The sequence below is a fragment of the Tamandua tetradactyla genome, chromosome 9 (genome assembly GCF_023851605.1).
Source record: "Tamandua tetradactyla isolate mTamTet1 chromosome 9, mTamTet1.pri, whole genome shotgun sequence".
NCBI classification, from domain to species: Eukaryota; Metazoa; Chordata; class Mammalia; order Pilosa; family Myrmecophagidae; genus Tamandua; species Tamandua tetradactyla.
Genome location: NC_135335.1, coordinates 4,192,203 through 4,213,426, shown reverse-complemented (window position 1 = coordinate 4,213,426; position 21,224 = coordinate 4,192,203). Strand labels below are relative to the sequence as shown.

The 21,224-nt window shown below is 40.5% G+C and overlaps 2 protein-coding genes and 1 pseudogene across 10 annotated transcripts in view; 2 read left to right on the top strand and 1 right to left on the bottom strand.

Annotated features, from left to right (window-relative positions):
* Positions 1-9,302, top strand: part of PPFIA1 (PPFI scaffold protein A1) — a 171,007-nt gene extending 161,705 nt beyond the window's left edge. For 4 of the 8 annotated variants that reach the window (XM_077115418.1, XM_077115416.1, XM_077115415.1 and 1 more), the window contains 4 exons: positions 4,593-4,661; positions 5,599-5,764; positions 6,627-6,697; positions 7,768-9,253. In XM_077115418.1, the coding sequence (XP_076971533.1) occupies positions 4,593-4,661; positions 5,599-5,764; positions 6,627-6,685 (294 nt within the window). In that variant the 3' untranslated portion in view covers positions 6,686-6,697; positions 7,768-9,253. Of the gene's footprint in view, positions 1-4,592; positions 4,662-5,598; positions 5,765-6,626; positions 6,698-7,767 lie in introns of all 8 variants that reach the window. The other 4 variants (XM_077115412.1, XM_077115411.1, XM_077115419.1 and 1 more) reach the window with 3 other exon arrangements.
* The window catches only part of LOC143646487 (uncharacterized), a 29,888-nt gene extending 12,549 nt beyond the window's left edge, over positions 1-17,339 (bottom strand). The window contains exons 1-4 of one of the 2 annotated variants that reach the window (XM_077115421.1): positions 17,231-17,339; positions 9,510-9,715; positions 8,666-8,745; positions 5,910-6,278 (exon numbers count right to left, since the gene is read on the bottom strand). In XM_077115421.1, the coding sequence (XP_076971536.1) occupies positions 6,151-6,278; positions 8,666-8,745; positions 9,510-9,715; positions 17,231-17,233 (417 nt within the window). In that variant the 5' untranslated portion in view covers positions 17,234-17,339 and the 3' untranslated portion in view covers positions 5,910-6,150. Of the gene's footprint in view, positions 1-5,909; positions 6,279-8,665; positions 8,746-9,509; positions 9,716-17,230 lie in introns of those variants that run through there. The other variant, XM_077115422.1, reaches the window with a different exon arrangement.
* On the top strand, positions 14,392-15,752 carry LOC143645817 (mitochondrial outer membrane protein SLC25A46 pseudogene; annotated as a pseudogene).
* Positions 17,340-21,224: the final 3,885 nt, after the last annotated feature.

Below are 21,224 nucleotides of genomic sequence, written 5' to 3'. Positions count from 1 at the left end.
GTACTGGCTCTTATATTTAGGTCTTTTGTCTACTTTGAGCTAATTCTTGTATAGGGTGTGAGGTAAGGGTCCTCGTTCTTTCCTTTGGTTATGAATATGCCGTTCTCCAAACCCCATTTATTGAAGAGACTATTCTGCCCCATTTCAGTGGATTTGGGAGTCTTATCAAAATCAGTTGACCATAGATCTGAGTGTCTATTTCAGAATGCTCAATTTGATTCCATTCAACAGTATGTCTGTCTTTGTGCCAATACCATGCTGTTTTGACCACTTTGGTTTTGTAATAAGCTTTAAAGTCAAGAAGTGTAAGTCCTCTCACTTCGTTGTTTTTTAGGATGCTTTGGCTATCAAGGCCCCCTTCTCTTCCAAATAAATTTAATAATTAGCTTTTCCAATTCTGCAAAATAGGTTTTTGGAACTTTTATTGGTATTACATTAAATCTGTACATCAGTTTGGGTAGAATTGACATCTTAACAACCTGTTAGCCTTCCTATCCATGAACATGGAATGTCCTTCCACCTTGGGTCTTCTTTAATTTCTTTTAGCAGTGTTTTGTGGTTTTTGGTGTACAGGTTCTTTATATCCCTGGTTAAATTAATTCCTGGTACTTGATTCTTTTAGTTGCTATTATGAATGGAATTTTTTTCTTAATTTCCTCTTCAGTTAGGTTATCACTAGTGTATAGAAACATTACTGATTTTTTTTTTAATTTTTATTAATTTTTAAATTAAAAAAAAAATGACAACAAAGAATCACAAACATTCTTAACATGATCATTCTGTTCTGCCTATGTAATCAGTAACTCACAACATCACCACATGGTTGCATAGTCATCATCACGATCATTTCTGAGAATATTTGCATCGATTCAGAAAAAAATAAAAAGACAACAGAAAAAAATTCATACATACTATACCCCTTACACCCCCTTTCTTTTTTTAATACATAACCACATACAAACATCCTTATCATATGATCATTCCATTCTTGTTATATAATCAATAACTCACAGTATCATCACATAGTTGTATATTCATCATCATGATCATTTCTTAGAACATCTGCATCAATTCAGAAAAAACAATAAAAAGAAGACAAAAAAAAGTTCATACATACCATACCTCTTACCCCTCCCCTTTACCGATCACCAGCATTTCAATCTACTAAATTTATTTTAACATTTGTTCCCCATTATTTATTTATTTTTAATCCATACGTTTTACTTGTCCGTCGATAAGGTAGACGAAAGGCACAGCAGACACAAGGCTCTCACAACCACACAGTCACACTGCAACAGCCATATCATCATACAATCATCTTCAAGAAACATGGCCACTGGAGCAGAGCTCCACATTTTCAGGCAGTTCCCTCCAGTCTCTCCATTACATCTTGATGAACAAGGTGATATCTATTTAATGAGTAAGAATAACCTCCAGGATAACTTTTCGACTCTGTTTGGAATCTCTCAGCCACTGACACATTATTTTGTCTCATTTGGCTCTTCCCTCTTTTGGTCGAGAAGATCTTCTCAGTCCCTTGATACTGAGTTCCAGTTCATTCTAGGATTTCTGTCCCAAGTTGCCAGGAAGGTCCACACTCCTGGGAGTCATGTCCCACGTAGAGATGGGGAGAGCAACACTACTGATTTTTGTGCTTTAATCATGTATCCCACTACTTTTCTGAATTTGTGTATTAGCTCAAGTAGCTTGGTCATAGATTTCTCAGGATTTTCCAAATATAGGATCATGACATCTGCAAATAACAAGAGTTTTACTACTTCCTTTCCAATTTGGATGCCTTTTAATTACTTTTCTTGCCTAATGCTCCAACTAGAACTTCTAGCGCAATGTTGAATTAACAGTGATGACAGTGGACATCCTTGACTCGTTCCCGATCTTTGGGGAAAGGCTTTCATCTGTCACTGTTGAGTACAATGCTGGCTATGGGTTTTTTATATATGCCCCTTATCATACAGAGAAAGTTTCCTTTGATTCCTGCCTTTTGGAATTTTTTTTTATCAAGAAAGGGTGCTGAATTTTCTTGAATGCCTTTTGTGCATCAATCGAGATGATCATGTGATTTTTCCTTTTCAGTCTGTTAATGTGTGTATATTATATTGATTTTCTTGTATTGAGCCACCCTTGCATTTCTGGAATAAACACCACTTGGTCATGGTGTACAGTTCTTTCAATGTGTCCTAGGATTCAGTTGCAAGTATTTTGTTGAGAATTTGCATCCATATTCATTAGAGAGGTTGATCTGTACCTTTCCTTTCTCATGGTATCTTTATCAGGTTTTGGTATTAAAGTGATGTTTGTCTCACAGAATAAGTTAGGTAGAGTTCCTTTTTCCTCAATTTTTTGGGAACAGTTTGAGCAGGAATGCTATTAATTGTTCTTAGAATGTTTGCTTAAATTCCCCTGTGAAGCCATCTGGCCCTGGGCTTTTCTTTAAGGGAATAAGGAGTAAAGGTGATTAAAAGAGAAGTTTATCAAAAAAGAGAGAGTATATATTATACTGTGGATATGCCCAAGGGAGGGACAGGCACTGATTGGAGTGGGCTAGCTTGTTGTATAGGAAGAGTTTGTAGGTAGCAGGTTTCCATAGTAATCTTTGAATATTAAGTGTCTTCTTTGTTCTAGGAGGAGATAGCTAACAATTTGAGGTTTGTTGTCACATACCTAAAATTTGTCTTTGGGCAAATGGTTAACAATCTTTATGACCCTAGGCTTCCTTTTATTAACTAAGAGTTTGCTTTGGGCCCAGAATTTTACAGGTTTTTATGGTTTGGGGAAGTTTTCATTTGGTTTGAGGAGGTTTGGGGGCTTTAGGGAAATTTTTTCCGAGGAAGTTCAGCTGAAGTTTGCAGCTCTGTATTAGTTCCTTTGGAGGTAGATAAGAAACAGGGGACTTGGAGTTGTCTTGTCTGCTAACTCCTTCAGAGCTGAATGGGAAACCAGGGACTCACAGTCGTCTTATTCTACCCTGCTTCAATGCTGGGAAGTTTTTTATTAAGCAGATAGAAAATTTGTTGAGAACACATGTAAGAGAAGTTGGGGCACTATAAAGACAGGTGAGGGAGACAGTAGGTAATGTGAGGCCATTTGCTTTTATGGATCAGCTTTACTTCTCCCTCTCCCCCTTCCTTGTTCGGAGCTTTTCCTTCTCCACCCCCTTCTCTCCAGGGTGGTGGCTGGTGCTAGATGGTGCATTTGGGGGGTGGGTTGGCTCCACCATCTCCACAGATGCCTCACTCAGCTGAGGGTCATTTGGTTCCACCCTTCTCTGTAGATTATTCATTTGGTTTGTATGGGAGTTTATGATGATTGATGGAGTTTCTTTACTCATGATTGATTTGTTGAGGTCATCTATTTCTTCTCCAGTCAGTCTAGGTGTTTCTAGGAAATTGTCCATTTCATCTCAGTTGTCTAGTTTATTGGCATACAGTTGTTCATAGTATCCTCTTATGTATGATTTTCTTTTATTTCTTCAGGGTCATGGTTAACGATCGCCCTCTCATTTCTTTATTTGCACTGTCTCTCTTTTTTACTTTGTCAGTATAGCCAAGGGTTTGTCAGTCTTGTTGATCATCTCAAAGCATCAACTTTGGGTTTCATATTTTGTTTCTTCTACTTGCTTTAGGGTTAGTTTGGTGCCCTTTCTCTAGTTCTTCAGTTGTTCAGTTCGTTTTTTGGTTTTAGCTTTCTTCCTCTGTGAAACAGGCATTTAGAGCTATAAATTTCCCCCTGAACACTGCCTTTTTTGTGTCCCATAGGTTTTGATATGTTATATGCTTATTTTCATTCATCTCCAGATATTTACTTTCTCTTGTAATTTCTTCTTAATCCCACTGATTGTTTAAGAATGTGTTGTTTAACTTCCCTATATTTGTGAAAGTTCTAGCTCTTCGGTGCTTATTGAGTTCCAGCTTCATTCCATTATGATCAGAAAAAGGGCTTTGAATAATTTCATTCTTTTTAAATTTGTTAAGACCTGTTTTGTGCCCCAGCACATGATCTGTCCTGGAAAATGTTCCATGAGCACTTGAGAAGAATGTATATCCTGCTGTTTGGGGGTGCAACAATTTATATATGTCTGTTAGGTCTGATTCATTTATCCTATTGTTCAGGTTCTCTCTTTCCTTACTGATCCTCTGTCTGGTTGTTCTGTCTATAGAAGAGAGTAGTGTGTTGAAGTCTCTCACTATTATTCCAGAAATATCTATGGCTTCCTTTAGCTTTGCCAGTGTTTGCCTTGGGTAGTTTGGAGAGTGCATTGATTGGTACATAAACATTTATATTTGTTACTTCCTCTTTGTGAATTTATGCAGCCCTTGTTCAGGGCTTACAGTTTTACATATGATTTTCAAGATATCATGGACCCCTTGCTCCCCCACGTCCATCCTTGAACCCCATGTTAAAAATCCCTGATTTAAAATAGTATCATGAGTCAACACATTAATAGTTTGTATTGAGTTTTTAAAAAGTTCCTAGTTAAAAAAATATTTGTGATGTGCTCTAACATCTTTCAAAGTAGATTAATGGAAGTTTGGGTTTTTTTTGTTTTTTTTTTGTCTTTGTTATGATTTCAGGCTCGTGCTGTCTTGGAAAGAGAGTTTAACAACCTTTTGGTCATGGGTACTGACAGAAGGTTTGATGAAGTAAGTTTTTGTCTAATTTTTAAAGTTTTTTAAAACTTAAAATATTAGCTGTAGGCTATGATGTCTTTTATGATAAACAGTCAAGCCATGTAGCCAGGTTCTTTTCTAAATGTGCAGATAACTTTACGAGTTTTTATTCTTATAAATTTATCATCATATGAACTATTAAACAGACTAATATTTTTAACAGAGCAGGGTGGTTTTTTTTTTTCAATTTGAGACCTGACAAAAATGGTTTTCACATCACAAATCATTGGTTAAAGTGTAAGAACAGGGTCCACAAATTGGCTTTTGGGGCACACATGGAATGTCCTGCCCAATCCAGAGTCTCTGTGTTTTTCGGGTATGTTTCAGAAGTATATTAAAAACATACAAATTGTTAATTTCCCCCAATGTTAGAACCATGACTCATTTATTCTCACACTGTTATTCATTCTTGTCACTGGACTGTAAGAAAACTTGAGTTTAATAACTCAAGTTATGAAAACTTGAGTTTAATAAGGGGTTAGAGTGGGGAGGACAGCTCTAAAGAGGAAGCACTTATTCACTGTATCCTGGCATAAGACAGAATCACTTAAAGCTTGAAAACAGTTTTTAGGATTGATTTTTTTAGATGTTACATGGCAAGAAGGTGATTTTGTAAGATAACCAGTGAAGCACGGTCACAGAGGGAGGAAGCATGCACTCTGGTTGGCCCAGGAAAATCCCGGTACCCCTAGGTGGTGCCCCTGCCTAAGGAGTACATGCCTCTCCTTTCCCTCTCAGAAATGTCCAGTTTGGACAATCAATTATATGGTCATCAAGAAGGGTTTAAATGTGGGTGAACAAAAATACATAAATGATTTCAGCAGTCATCTTAAAGAACTCTTAGCTTTACTATATATTTATGTCCTTTATTTTTAAATTAATATATTTTTTCTATTGTTTCTTTTGCCAGGATGATGATAAAAGCTTTAGGAGAGCACCTTCATGGAGAAAAAAGTTTAGACCAAAGGACATTCGTGGATTAGCTGCTGGATCAGCAGAGACTCTCCCTGCGAACTTCAGGGTCACTTCTTCTCTGTCTTCACCCTCTATGCAGCCAAAGAAGATGCAGATGGACGGTATGTGATGGGGCCGGAGGGCCCACCACCTGTGGGTGCACGGCCAGCTCAGTGCGCCGCCCAGCATTTGAGTATGGTTGCATGGCCAGATGTGACTGTTTTAAAATTAATTCTAACATTTGTTTATAAAACTTTAACTATAATATAGATTTTTTTTAATATTTATTTTAAAATTCTTATCTGGTGGAATCCTGTCATAGTCTACTGACTAACGGAGCCAAGCATCTCTGTGTCCTTGGAGCATGAGAATGACATCCCTACTTGTAAAGTCGTTTGAACTGATAGGTGATGCTAGAACACTCTTGCATGATGTAGTGGTCTAGTGGCTTTCGACGTACATAGTGTATTCCTGGGACTTCTCTCCATGCTGGGAAAGTGAGTGACTTTCAAGCCACACACAGTTGCCAACTTTTATGAGCTCTGCCTTTCCTCCTTCTTATTATTTGTCCATTCATTATGTGGCACCCATGGTAGAAGAGTGGCGGGGAAGACGAAGGAATGGCCCGTGCTCTGTCTAGAGAGGTGGGAAAGAAACAAAGTTATCCCTTTAACTTTGTTGTTAATAGTTGTCATGTATGCAAATTGTACATTTAAAACTGTTTTTCTATCATTTAATGCCCCGAATTGGGATTACCTTATAGTGACTCCAGAGCTCCCTGAGCGCTGAAGAAAGCCACTGTTTGGGGGGACCTTGGTCTCTCTCTAGCTCACTCGCTCCCACTCTAGAAGGGTCACTTCAGACCCCCTGAAGGTGCTCCTGCAGGTGTGAAAACGTATGTGTAGTCACGCCCCTGTGTGACGTCGTTCCCACACTAACTGCATGCTGTGTTTTGCATGCTTCCTCTCACGATGGCTGGAACAGGCAATGTATCAGGAACACAGAGGCTGGACTCTGCCACAGTCAGGACTTACTCCTGCTAAAGCCTTCTGTTGGTGAGTAGAGGGCAGCGTCTGTCCCTACGGGTGTGAGAAGGTGCGGCCTGGGCAGGCTCAAAGCCCTAATGTTGAGTCTTACTGGCTTTGGGCCATGAGAGCCAATTTCAATTGCATTAGGAATTTTTAAAATATAGACACACAAATCTCTGTGCACCCATTAAGATGATGTGTGTCTTCTTTATATGCTTACCATTTATCATAAAGAAGTCAGTATGCCCTTGTCTTTAAAGGAAAAATGGTTCTGCATTTTCCTTAAATCTGGAAATTCTGGCTTATTTGAAGTACCCGCTAGTATCTTTTCTTTGTCTTTTGGAGGGTGGGGGGTGGGGGCAGGGGAAAAGGAGATGACGTGGGTAGAGAGAGGATGGATCCGGCTGCCCGGTGTGGCTAGGAGCGTCCATGGGCATGTGTGTGCACGCTGTACAGGTCTCCAGTTTGTTGGTGCTGGCTTGTTTATGATAAATACATATTCCCAAATGAAACAAGCCCCAGAGTTTCATGGTTAATCATGTATTAAGTTTCGTGAGGCCACATCAGCTGATGCTCATAGCCATTCCGTTTAGAAAGGTTGGTTTTAGAACAGCTGCTCCACTGCTGCAGGACTGCAGCTACTCGGAGACTCCCCTCTGCTCCGGGTGTAGGCGTTTCCGTGGGCCGGGACTTGGGGACCTTTAGGGGTGTGAGCTGAGCAGGCCGGGAGGCCTGGGGGGACTTCACCTCCTCACCCCATTGCCCGGAGGGCTGTGGGGGGTTCTCTCTCTTCTGTTCCGTTCTGTTTTGATGCCTGTGCTGGAATGTTTAATTGGCTTCTTAATATTTTTTTCTTTTTTAAGAAATGATCATTTTTAGATGTGCCAAAATGAAAGTTCATCAAGGCATTTTCTTATTGATATTTGTAGTCCTTGATGTGTCATCTAGTGAGCCCCAAGGCAGCCGAAGCCTTGGAAGCGGGGGAGGGCTGAGGGGGCTGTGTGGTTGAGAAGCACGGGCACAGCTTTGGAAACCACGGTACTTCGTCACTGCGGCTTGTCTTAAGAGTGTTTTTTTTGTTTGCTTTTATTTTCCAGTTTACCCACACTACTTCTACAGATGATTATGCAGCATTTTGAATCCAACGGACTACATTTTAGAACCCAGTGGGATCTTTAATCTGTTAATTCTTGTTATATGGACCCTAAGATATTTTATTACAGAGTTTTTAATTAGTGAAAAATTCATGAATACCATAGAGAAAATATTTTAGAATTTAATGTTTCTTATATTTATGTAAACTTACAACTTCATTTATATAGTTACTTACTTTTTCATGTATATTCAGGCTATAAATATCCTTTCAAATCAATTCATGTTCTTATACCTAATTTTAGTCTTTCAAATGAATGTACTGTAATGCTTGTATGTATAAATCCTATGAACAAATATAGGGCTTTTGTAAATTATGCATTTATTGTAATTATCATTGTTAATTTTTTAATAATAAACCATGACAGAAGAAAAGGATTTTACTATGTTTGTAAAATTGTCATGACACAAGGAAGTATGCATTATCCTCTGCAAACATAAACTAGCTTGTCAACAATCATTTTGAAATAAGCAGACTTAATTTCAAGTGATTATTGTTGTATTTTAATAACTGACCTTAACTATGCTTTTTCTAGCAAGAAATGCTTTATTCTGCAGCTTGAACAGGCTTCAGATATTTAGGGGTAAATATCAACTTATAATAAAATTTGGACTGAAAAGATGATCAGAAGACTACAGGAATCTCTTAGGTCGGGTGAACTCTTTCCTGACTGGTGTCTGTGGGACTTGGGTGACCTGTCTTCAGGGACGGACCAGAAGCCATGAGCTGAGAGAGGTTCTCAGCTGTGAGAGAAAGCCTCAGGGTGGGCATCCTGCAGGGAGGGCAGCCTGGCATCTTCTCCCTGTCTTGTCTGGAAGCCGGGCCAAAAGGCACTCAGTCACCTGCTCTAGCAGACCGGGCCGAGGTGCCGTGCTCGCACTTCACAGATGGGGTGCAACGTAGGAGAGGAGGGCACGAGATCCTGGAAATAACATAGTGCAACTTTGATAAAGGCCTTATTTTTCTTATGTAAATCATCTTTTTACATTTGTTTGTAAACATGTTGGAAGAATGAATCTAGACACACGTTTTTAGATTTTGATGATATAGCCATTTTGGATTGTATAAGTAGCAATTGTAACTTTTACTTTTTAAATGGCACATTAAAAAAGCCAGCAAGAAATGTGTTCAGATCATGGTGCATTATTTATTATGCAACTGGTATATAGGTAGATAGAGCATGTCTTTTTCCGTTTTGGTTTCTGCTTTTAATTTACCTGTACAATTCATTGTTACTGTTCTGTTTTTCTATTAATCTTTTGTGAACTTCCTGATTCTGTAACAAAGTATGTACAGTCTACTTTTGAACTATTTTTATCACAGTATTATTTATTGCTTTCTTTCAATAAAATACTGAAGCATTTTCCACTGCCAATAAAAAATACTGAGAATAAGCTGTAATTATATTGAAAACTGACTGCAGCTGTTTTATCTCATGCTCTAGATTAATTAGTTGGAGGCAGTGTCACCATATATGGGAACTATATTATAGAAATCAGGTGATAAAATAAAAAAGCTGGAAGACAGAAGTGTAGGGTAAGGTGTCACCAACGGAAGACCAAGCAGTTCCTGCCCTCTGTCCTGACGTCCCACAGACCCCACAGGCCCTGGAAGACGTGTGCTACCAGAAAGCACAGGACGTGGAGGTTGATGGCCTCGACTGGAACTGGAAAGGCACAGACTCACATGAATGAACAGTCTGTAGCTCGGCTGGCCTTGGCCCACAGCCCAGACGACGTCACTAGGAACGGAGGGGGTGCTTCCTTCCTGCCCTGGCTCCTCTTCCTGGTGCTGTCTTCACAAGGTGGCCTCCAGGGCTGCGTCTTCCCGGGCTGAAGTCCACCCACAGTGATGAGCCTGTCCTCCGACTGCTCCAACCCGAGTCCTGAGCCCTGTGGCAGGGGAAGGGGAGGGCAACACTGACCAGCTTGTCCAGGCAGGTGGGGCCTAGCCATGGAGGTGGGCATGAGTTCACCCAAACTGAAGGGCCAAAGGCTGACTCCTGGGAGGAAAAAGCAGGCCCCAGTGAGTGGCAGGAAGGGATGCAGGAGGCAGCCTACAAACAGGCACTCCAGGCCCATCAGAGCAGGAGAGGCCCATGCCTCAGCCTAGGGCGTGGTGTGCCGCTTCCCCTCCCCACTGCAAGGGCTCCTGTCAGCAGGTCTGGGGTGCACCCAGCCAGGAGCAGGCACTGCCCCGTGGACAGGCCTTGGTTTTAGTTTTCCTATTCTCTGCTTCCAGGGCTGACCCACTCCTTTTCTGAATGACGTGTTCTCTTGATATGGATTGTTTTGGTTTGCTAAAGCTGCCGGAATGCAATAAACCAGAAATGGTTTGGCTTTTTCAGTGGGGATTTATTACCTTACACATTTACAGTTCTAAGGCCATGAAAAATGTCCAAATTAAGGCATCAAGAAGATACCTTCTCTGAGAAAAGGCTGCTGACATCTGGGGTTCTTCTGTTAGCTCTCTCAGCTCCTGTGGGTCCTTGTTTGTTTCTCCCAGGGTGTTTCTCTCTCTCTTATCCTCATAAAGGACCCCAGGAAAGGGATTATGGCCCACCGCGAATGGGGTGGGTAACATTTCAATTGAACCAAAAGCTCCCACCCACAGTAGGTCTGCCCCCACTGGGATGAATGCAAAGAGCCTTTTGTGGGGTGTGTAACAGCTCCCAACCAGCACATGGGTCATCACCTCCCATTTCACGTCTGTCAGGGTGTCAGGTGATCTTGTGTTTCCCTCTTTGGAACTTGGGCTTGCTCAGGGCAAACTCTTCTTGGAGTTAACCCCAGTGTGAGATGCAAAACGTAAATGTAGTGCTTTCCTGCTCCTTCCATCTACCATCCCTTTTGGCCTAGCAAAGCCAGACAAGGCTTGTGTGTCTTACAGCTTCTGGGGCTGGGGCGGGGCGGTGGGGGGGTCGGGAAGGAGTGCTAAATGACTGTGCAGCTAATGTTTTTCAACATCTGACTCATCAATTCCTCAGAGTTTTTATACCTTAAAAAAAAAAAGTCAACTGGGAAATACCCTGGCAGCCAGCAAGGTGAAGTTTTTGATAACTAGCTTCTCACACTGCCACGTTCACTGCCACACTGGCTTCTGTGTGTACAGATGGTAGAATGTCCTAGAGCTCCCAGGCTAAAGGCAGGGAGCGGCTTCTGTAGTCCAGCTGTGGTCACACTCAGGACAGTCTCATCCCACCGCTTAAAGCTTTCCTAATGCTACTTGTTCTGATCTTGGCTTAGGTATGAGAAGATTTCTGTTGTTAAATGCCTCTTTCATTTTTTACGGTGTACATTTTTAAGGTTATTGTGGGGTTTTGGTTGTCTGCTAGTTAAGGCCTGCCTGCTTTCATTCCAGGATGGAGCTCTGGGAAGAGTTCATTTCTTCCTATATTATTTGGTGTATATTTTATATTCATATAATATCCAAGTGCTATCTTGGTGTTGCTTTTTACCCTCGTACCATTGAATAACATTTCTAATTGAAATATCTGATACTTTTGTTTCTCTTCTTGGTGAGAATCAGTGTCATGATTTGGTAGACGATATACTTGACTGAGAAAGGGGCACAAAGTTTTCAAGGACTGCTGTTCGAGTTCCCTTTGTGCTGCCTGCACTGGGCCTGGCACCCCGAGCACAGGAACACATAATGGGGGAAGCCCTGGACTGGGGAGCAGAAGGCACAAATCACCAGCTGACCTGGGGCATGCCGTGCAGTATTCTTGAGCTAAGATCCACAACGCTCATTCTTCTCTCAAGCATGTCTTCGCTAACGTGGATGCGTGAGGGGCCCCGATCTGAGCTCCTGCTTGTGGAGGGGACCTGTTCTGCCTTGGAGGAGCAGAGGTGGGTAAGATGAGTTCCCACCTCCAAGTGGGAACCCGGAAGGGCACTGTCTGCCTGGGGTGATGCCAAGGAGGATCAGGCTCCTCATCACTGACGAGGGATGGAGGGGTGGGCAGAGACTGAAGAGCAGGGTGGGGAAGGAAGCAGAAAGTTTCCAGTAAGTACTCTCAGCCCTTGGTACCGGATTCATTACACTTCTTTTCCCCCTTTTGATAAGGATGGCATTGCTGATCTCATGGTACCAGGGCTGGGCTCATCCCTAGGAGTCATCTCCCACGCTGCCAGGAAGACTTCCACTCCTGGCTGTCATGTCTCACATGCCCTCTCCCGAGGGCAATGTTTTCACTTGCGGAGTTGGGTTTAGAGGCCACATCTGAGCAACAAAAGAGGCCTTCTGGGGGTGACTCTTAGGCACACCTATAGGTAGGCTAAGCTTCTCTGCTACATACATAGCCTCACAAAAGCAAGCCTCAGGATCAAGGACTTGGCCTATCAATCTGGGCATCTCCGATATTTGACACAGCATCAGGGGTTTCCCTGGTGGCAGAGTTCAACAGCTCCATAATCTTTCTTCCACCCCTCAAGGAACTCCATCAGTGTCCTTTGCTCATCACTCAGTGTGCTCTGGGATGCATCCAGGCACCACACCAAGCTATACTCCCACTCCCGGCTCCCTGTGCTCACTGCTCAAATGATCTGTCCAGACAGGCTGAGCCAGACCATGTGCTACAGAAAATTTTAGGCTCCAGACAAAATGAACCCCTCTTCCCTTATCCCAAAGAGCAGATAAGGATCTAAAACAGAGACAGTGTCCTCACCATCCCCGTACTCTGAACCATCTTAATCCTGACCGCTAAGTACCAGGTCAGACGTACACAAAACAGGCCCCCAAATCCAAAACCCGCCACCACCACTCCCGGCCAAATGTGACGGCTATAAGAGCCTACAGTCAGGCCCCTGTTTTCCCACAAGCACTTTCTAAATGGGACCATTTAGAAATTTGCTTTTGTTTCTGGCTTATTTTGCCTCGCTGAATGACCCACGGGTTCATTCACAATGTTACATGCCTCACAACTGCCTTGTAGCAGCAACACTGTTCGGTCATATGTATACACCATCATTCACCAATCTACTTCTCAGTCAGCGCATCCTTCAGCCACCTGCATTCAGTGGGCATCATGTATAATGCCCAAAGTCCACAGTCCATCAGCACTCTCAATATTACATCATTTCATTGCTCCCAAGAGAAAGATAACCAATAAGCACACCCTTACCAAACAGGAACTCTAAACCTCCCCTTAACTCTTGTCCCTCCCCATTATTTACCCCTGCTGTGCTACTGCTGATGTTTTCCTGTTAAACACAACCCATAGCAAGCAATAGCAGTTTTCCTCTTATACCTCGAATTTATACACTCCTTGTACAAGATTAATAGCTTTGTAGTTCATGCAATAACTCATTTGTATTTGTAGTGTTAATCAGTGGGACACACAAATCTATACAACCCTTTCAATCATGTTCACCTTCAATATGGTAATTCTACTTTTAAACCCACTAGTAAACCACCTTCACTTACATCTATTCCCTTACATTTAAGTTCAACCTCATTAGCTAACCGTTCACCCATCTCTAGCTTCCATGTATCTCTAGGTCCCCTGTACTCTGTATTATAAGGCTCTGATTTTACTTTTACCGTGGTCTTAAAAGTGGAATCATATAGTATCTATCCTTTGGTGTCTGGCTTATTTCACTTAGCATTGTGTCCTCAAGGCTCATCTATCTATCTTGTCATGTCCTTCAGGACCTCATTTCATCTTCTGTGGCATAATAGTCCATCATATGCATATACCACATTTTTAAAATCCACTCGTCTGTTGATGGGCACGTGGATTGTTTCCATCTTTTGGCAGTTGTGAATAATGCTGCTGTGAACACTGGTGTGCAAATGTCTGTTCATGTCACTGCTTTCAGTTCTTCTGGGTATATACTGAGTAGTGGTATACCTGGGTCGTAGGGGCACTTGATATTTAGTTTACCAGCAGTGCATAAGAATTCCAATTTCTCCACAAGCTCTCTGGCATTTGTAGTTTCCTGCTTGTTTAATGGCAGCCATTCTTATAGGTATGAGGTGGTATCTCATTGTAGTCTTGATCTGCATTTCCCTTATAGCTAATGAAAATGAGCATTTCTTTTTTTTTATTAATTTTTTAATTTTTTAAAAAATATAACACCAGACAAAGGCAAACATTCTTAAGTTTTGATTATTCTGTTCCTCATATATAGTCAGTAATTCACAATATCATCACAAAGTTGCATATTCATCATCATGATCATTTCTTAGAACATTTGCATCAATTCAGAAAAAGAAATAAAAAGACAACAAAAAATTTCATACATACCATACCCCGACCCCTCCCTTTCATTGATCACTAAATTTATACTAATTTAAACTAAATTTAGTTAAAATAAACTAAATTTATTTTAGCATTTGTTCCCCCTATTATTTATTTTTATTCCATATGTTCTACTCGTCTGTTGACAAGGTAGATAAAAGGAGCATCAGACACAAGGTTTTCACGATCATACAGTCACATTGTGAAAGCTGTATCATTATACAGTCATCTTCAAGAAACAGCTCTAGGTGCTGTGCAGCTGGAGGTCGCCGTGGTCCCGGTGGTGCTGGGACCCGGGAGCGCTCGCCTCCTTCTGTCTCGGCTGCGATGCATCCACGACAGCGGGACGGATTTGATGGCTTGGGCTATCCGGGTGGCGCCCTGGACGAGCAGGGCTTTGGAGGCAGCGACGCTTTCCCTGCAAGGTCCTTCAGCACTTCCTCGGACCTGAGCCGCTGGGTGACCACTCCTCCGGACATCCCAGGCAGTCGCAGCCTGCACTGGGGCGAGAGGAGCCCGCCCTCCGCCCCTCCGCTTGCGTCTACCCCGCTCGAGGGCCCAGGAGAGGAACTCTTTCCCGGTAGCGGCGGCGGCGTGCGGGGACAGAGCCCCGTCGAATAGATTTGCTGGATTTGGTATTGGATTTGCAAGCCTCTTTACAGAAAAGGTACTGGCCCTTCCTTGCATTGTTCTACGCGGCCAATGCCAGGTTAATTACCATGCCCGGAATTATCATCTCACTCCATTTACAGTCATCAGTACTATGTACAGCTTTAACAAATCTCAGGGACCAAGAGCCCTTTGGAAAGGAATGGGTAGTACGTTTATTGTCCAGGGAATCCCACTTGGAGCAGAAGGAATAATCAGTGAATTCACACCTTTGCCAAGGGAGATTTCACACAAATGGAATCTTAAACAAATAGGAGAACACCTTCTACTGAAATCCCTAACTTACACGGTGGCAATGCCTTCTTATTCAGCAAGCCTTATTGAGACAGTACAGAGTGAGATAATTCGAGATAATATTGGAATTGTGGAGTGTGTTAAAGAAGGAATCAGAAGACTGATAGGCATGGGAGTGCCTCATAGCAAACGACTACTTCCGCTTCTTTCCTTGATCTTCCCTACAGTGCTGCACGGAGTTCCTCCTTACATTATCAGCTCAATCATTCAGAAGTTTGTCCTACTAATTCTAAAGAAAAAGACTTGTAATAGCCACCTAGCTGAGAGCACTAGCCCCATGCAGAGTATGTTGGATGCTTATTTTCCTGAACTGATTGCTAACTTTGCTGCCAGTCTTTGCTCTGATGTTATACTTTACCCACTGGAAACAGTTTTGCACCGCCTTCACATTCAAGGAACACGCACAATAATTGACAATACAGACCTGGGCTATGAAGTGCTTCCAATTAATACACAGTATGAGGGAATGAGAGACTGTATCAATACAATCAGGCAGGAGGAAGGAATGCTTGGTTTTTATAAAGGGTTTGGTACTATTATAATACAGTACACACTGCATGCAGCTGTTTTACAGATTACCAAAATTATTTACTCTACCCTTCTTCAAAATAGCTTTTGAGATTTAGGTTCCATCACTAGTTAATCCAGGAGGCATAACCTACTTTGTTATAAAATCATGAAGGATAAAAGTAAAATACTAGAAGGAAATGAATCAGAAAGTAAAACTGGTAGAAAAAGCGCATGCTTATTATATTAATACTATTCATTTTTTTAAGGCATGGGTATATATTTTGGATCAAATTATTCCTAATTTGAAAACTCACCAAAAATAATACTCATACACATTAAATTCTAGCTTGTGTAGCACTCATGCTGAACTGAACAGTAAATATCCTGGGCAGAAGCAAAGCTTTATCATCAAATATAAAATAAAATTGCATAGAGCTGACCTTGATATTTGTTGCATAATTCTATCACCTTCTAGATTGGCATTGGTATATCATCCTAAATACACTATACAGTATCAGCAGGTCATAGTTTGCGTTTAAGCAAATTATATCATCAATGAAAAACACTGGAAGGATTAGATTTGACAATCTGTAAATGGAAGTTTTAAATAGTATTACCCGTAAATAACTATTTTTAATGGCTATATATGTACTATATAAAGACATTTATATACACATATATACTTGGTATTTCCTTCATCCCTACAGGTTTTCTACTCTTATATCAGCTTATTGCATAAAATGAAGTCATGCACTTCTGCTTGAATATCACCAAAAATAAAACATTAAAAGCCAAGGTACCCAAATGATGTAAATTAAACATAGCATAATTACCAATATGCAAACCCAGTGTTTTGGTGCTAGCAATTTAAAGTTTGTCAGATGTTTATAAAGTTCAGTTTGCTGAGCTAGTCATGTGTACTATCAGGTTATTTTTAGAACCACCCTTCAGATAGATAGAATATAAAATAATCATGACAACTATTGCTGTTTCCACATTGACAAATTGTGTACTAAAAGGAACCTCACTTGCCTTTCATTTCTGAATGACTTGTCTTAAAGGAGACAAAATTAAAATTCACCTGGGAATTTGTATCTCTTGCCTTACATATCATCATCATTAAATAATGGCTCTAATTTTTAATTTCCTTTCAGTTTTTCCTTGAAGTTTAGTTCTCAGAACTATATATACATAAAGGAAAAAGCAAGATTGTTAAGAAAAAAAGAAAAAAAAAGAAACAGCTCTACATTTTCAGGCAGTTCCCTCCAGCCTCTCCATTACATCTTGACTAACAAGGTGATAATTATTTAATGTGTAAGAATAACCTCCAGGATAACCTCTAGACTCTGTTTGGAATCTCTCAGCCATTGACACTTTATTTTGTCTCATTTCGCTCTTCCCCCTTTTGATTGAGAAGGTTTTCTCAATCCCTTGATGCTGAGTCTCAGCTCATTTTAGGGGTTTTCGAAAATGAGCATTTTTTCCTGTGCTTTTGTAGCCACCTGCATTTGCACTTCGGAAAAATGTCTGTTCATATATTTAGCCCATTTTATAATTGGGGTGTTTGTTCTTTTGTTGTTGAGTTGTATGATTTCTATTTTTTTTGGTGGGGGGCAGGAGCTTAACCAATAGGAATTTATTATCTCATGGTTTGGTAGGCTAGAAATCCAAATTCAAGAGAGTTTCAACAAACCATGCTTTCTTCTGGGGTCTGTAGCGTCTTGGTACTGGCTCACCACAATCATTGATATTCCTTGGCTTAACATTTTGTGTTAGACAGGGTGCTCTGGAGAAACAGAACCAACAGGAGAGATCTGTAAATATGAGGTCTATAAAGGTGTCTCAGGCAACCATGGAATGGAACACTCCAAAATCCGTAGGGCAGGCTGTGAAGCTACTGGCTCCAATGAAGGGTCTGGAGGAACTCCACAGGAGAGGATCACTGGGTGAAGAAGCAGTGAAAGAGTCTCTCTTCTTCATTAAAAGCCTTCAACTGATTGGACTGTCTTGTTGTAGGAGACACTTCTTAGTTGATCACAGATGTAATCAGCCACAGATGCAATCAACTGACTGATGATTTGATACCCCAGCCTTTCAGTTTATCAACCAGCCATGAAATGTCCCTGCAGCAACAGCCAGGCCAGTGCTTTTCTGACCAGACAACTGGGCATCATCGCTTGGTCAAGTCGACACCAGAACCCAACCGTGACACATTTTTACTTCTGTCACATGGTAATCTGCCACATTCTTTGGCTTCTTCTGCCTTCTAACTTTTACTGACATCTGGCTTCTATTTCTCTATCAGATTTTCTTTGCTTATAAGGACTTTAATCATATTGAATGAAGACCCATCTTCATTCAGTTTGGGTATACCTTAACTAATAAAGCATCCTCAAAGGTCCAATTTGCAAATGAGTTCACACCCACAAGGACTTGAGCATGTCTTTTGTGGGGGACATGATTCAATCTCCAACTCTTACTGTTCTTATTACACAGTATACATCTTCCATAGATAATCATATATTCTATTTTATTCATGCACGCAACAAATATGTAAATATCCATCTTGTGCCAGTTTCCATACTAACCACTGAGATTATTTACAAAGTTGAAGAAAAGTTCTAATATCATAGAGCTGTGTCTCAAAGGAAAGGCAGATAGAGCAAATAACAATACTACATGGTATGTGCCATTAAGATATTGCATATAAAATGTATGAAATACTATGTGTATAAAGAAAAAGTAAGTAAAAAAACAGAGTGAGGGATTCTAGGAGATGTTTCACAAGAAGGCAATAAATTTATTTTCCAGGCAGAACAAAGGAAAGGGTAAGGTCAGAAGGCAGAGTATAAATAATAGTATGAAACCAGACAACTTAGATGAAATGGACAAAATCCTGGAAACACGCAATCAAGCTACACTGATTCAAGAAGAAATAGAAGATCTCAACAAACTGATCCCAAGTAAAGAGATTCAAACAGTCATGAAAAATCTGAGAGAGTTCTAATAGAGTCGAGAGGCTACTCTGGAGGTCACTTTTACGCAAGCTTCAATTAGACATCGCTACCTAACATAACTTAACAACCCCCAACCAAAACCATTCCAGCCAATCCTAAAGAACACCTAGGGCAACATGTGATTCTGCAAAGGTTCCATGCACTAGGGTAACTTTCCAGAAACCTACAACCTCCAGATGAGCCCCTGGACCAGATAAGTTCTGAAACCTAGAGGGGCCAGCCTCTCCAGAACATCAACTAGTTCCATCTCCCTACCCCATATTATTGACAGCCCCTTCCAACATGAAAAAGTTAGAACGGCCATAGCCCAAATACCCCTAAATAGTGTGATAGAAAGATCAAAAGTGATGGTGGAGTTATACAGAGAAGGCAGGGTTTAACAAATATGATTGCTGAATCATTAAATTGATATTTCTTTTGGTGTCCGGTGTCCTGGAGCACCTAGAGGTAAAGGCCTAAAGATTGAGGAATTAAAAATAATAACCCATGCCAAACTCTGGAATCTGTTCTACCACTAATTGTTGAGCTGTGCTTTGAAATTTTTGGGTTTTTGTTTTTTGTATATACATTTTTTTCCACAGAAAAGAAAAAAATTTTGATTGTGATGATAAAAAATATTCCTTCTAGCCCCCTATATTTTGGGGCAGCTAGAAGGAAAACTCTGAGAGGATGGTATGGTAGCCCATGACAAACTCTGGGATCTTTCCTATAACTACTTGTTGAAGAGTGCTCTGAAAGTTATTGCTTTTTTCTTTCTTTGCTTTGTATGTATGTTATATAACTTTAAAAAGTTTAAAAAAAATCTTCCTACAAAGAAAAGCCTAGGCGGGCCATGGTGGCTTAGCAGGCAGAGTTCTTGCCTGCCATGATGGAGATCTGGGTTCGATTCCCAGTGCCTGCCCATGTAAAATAAAAAAATAAAATAAAAAAGAGAAAGAAAAGCCCAGGACCAGATGGCTTCACAGAGGAATTTATCAAATATTCCAAAAAGAACTAGCACCAATTCTGCTGAAACTTTTCAAAAAAAATTGAGGAAAAAGGAACACTACCTAGCTCATTTTATGAAGCTAACATCACTTTAATACCAAAACCGAGTAAAGATGCTACAAGAAAGAAAAACTACAGACCAATCTCCCTAATGAACATAGATGCAGAAATTCTCAACAAAATATTAGCAAATCAAACCCAACAGCACATTAAAAAAATTATATAGCATGACCAAGTGGTGTTTATACCAGGAATGCAAGGATGTTTCAACACAAGAAAATCAGTTAATATAAAATATTAACAAATCAAAAGGAAAAAATTAAATGATCATCTCGATTGATGCTGAAAAAGTACTTGAAAAAAATTCAACATCTTTTTCTGACAAATACAGTTCAAAAGGTAGGAATCAAAGGTAACTTCCTCAACATGTTAAAAAGCATATATGAAAAACCCATAGCCAGCATCATACTCAATGGAGAGAGACTGAAAGCCTTCCCCCTAAGATCAGGAATGAGACAAGGGTGCCCTCTGTCATCACTACTATTCAACATTGTCCTAGAAGTTTTAGCTAGAGCAATCAGGCAGGAAAAAAATAAATCAAAGATATCCAAATTGGAAAGGAAGAAGTAAAAGTTTCATTATTTGCAGATGGCATACTATTCTTGGAAAATCCTGAGAAATTTACAAAAAAGTTACTTGAGCTAATAAACAAATTCGGCAAGGTGGCAAGTTATAAAATTAATGTGAAAAATCAGTAATGTTTCTATACACAAGAATAACCTAACCAAGAAGTCAATGAAGGAGAAACTTCCATTCAAAATAGCAACTAAAAGAATCAAGCATCTAGGAATGAACTTAACTAGGGATGTAAAGGACTTGTACACAGAGAAATACATAACATTGTTAAAAGAAATCAAAGAAGATCTAAATAGGTGGAAAGACATTCCCTGCTCATAGACAGGAAGGTTAAATGGAGTTTAAATGTCAATTCTACCCAAATTGGTCTATAAAATTCAATGCAGCACCAATCAAAATTCCAACAACCTACTCTGAAGACTTGGAAAAACTAGTTACCAAATTCATCAGGAAGGGAAAGAAACCCCGAAAAGCTAAAAGCATCCTAAAAAGGAAGAATGGAGTGGAAGTATTAACCCTCCTCAATTTAAAAAATTATAAAGCCACAGGGCTCAAAACAGCCTGGTGGTGGGCCATGGTGGCTCAGTAGGCAGAGTTCTTGTCTGCCATGCTGGAGACCTGTGTTCAGTCCCTGGTGCCTGCCCATGTTAAAAAACAAAACAAAACAAAACAGCATGGTACTGACACAAAGATAGAAGTATTGACCAGTGGGATCAAATTGAAAGTGCAGAAATGGCCACCAAATCTATGGTAAACTGCTCTTCGACAAGGCCCCCAAGTCCACTGAACTGGGACAAAATAGTCTTTTCAGTAAATGGGCATGGGAGAACTGACTATCAATAGCCAGAAGAATGAAAAAGGACCCTTACCTTATACCCTATACAAAAATTAACTCAAATAAGAACTAGCACCATAAAGATCCTAAAAGAAAATGTAGGGGAACATCTTTAAGACCTAGTAATAGGAGATAGCTTCCTAAACTTTACATCCAAAGCACAAGCAACAAAAGAAAACATAGATAAATAGGAACTCCTCCAAATCAAATGC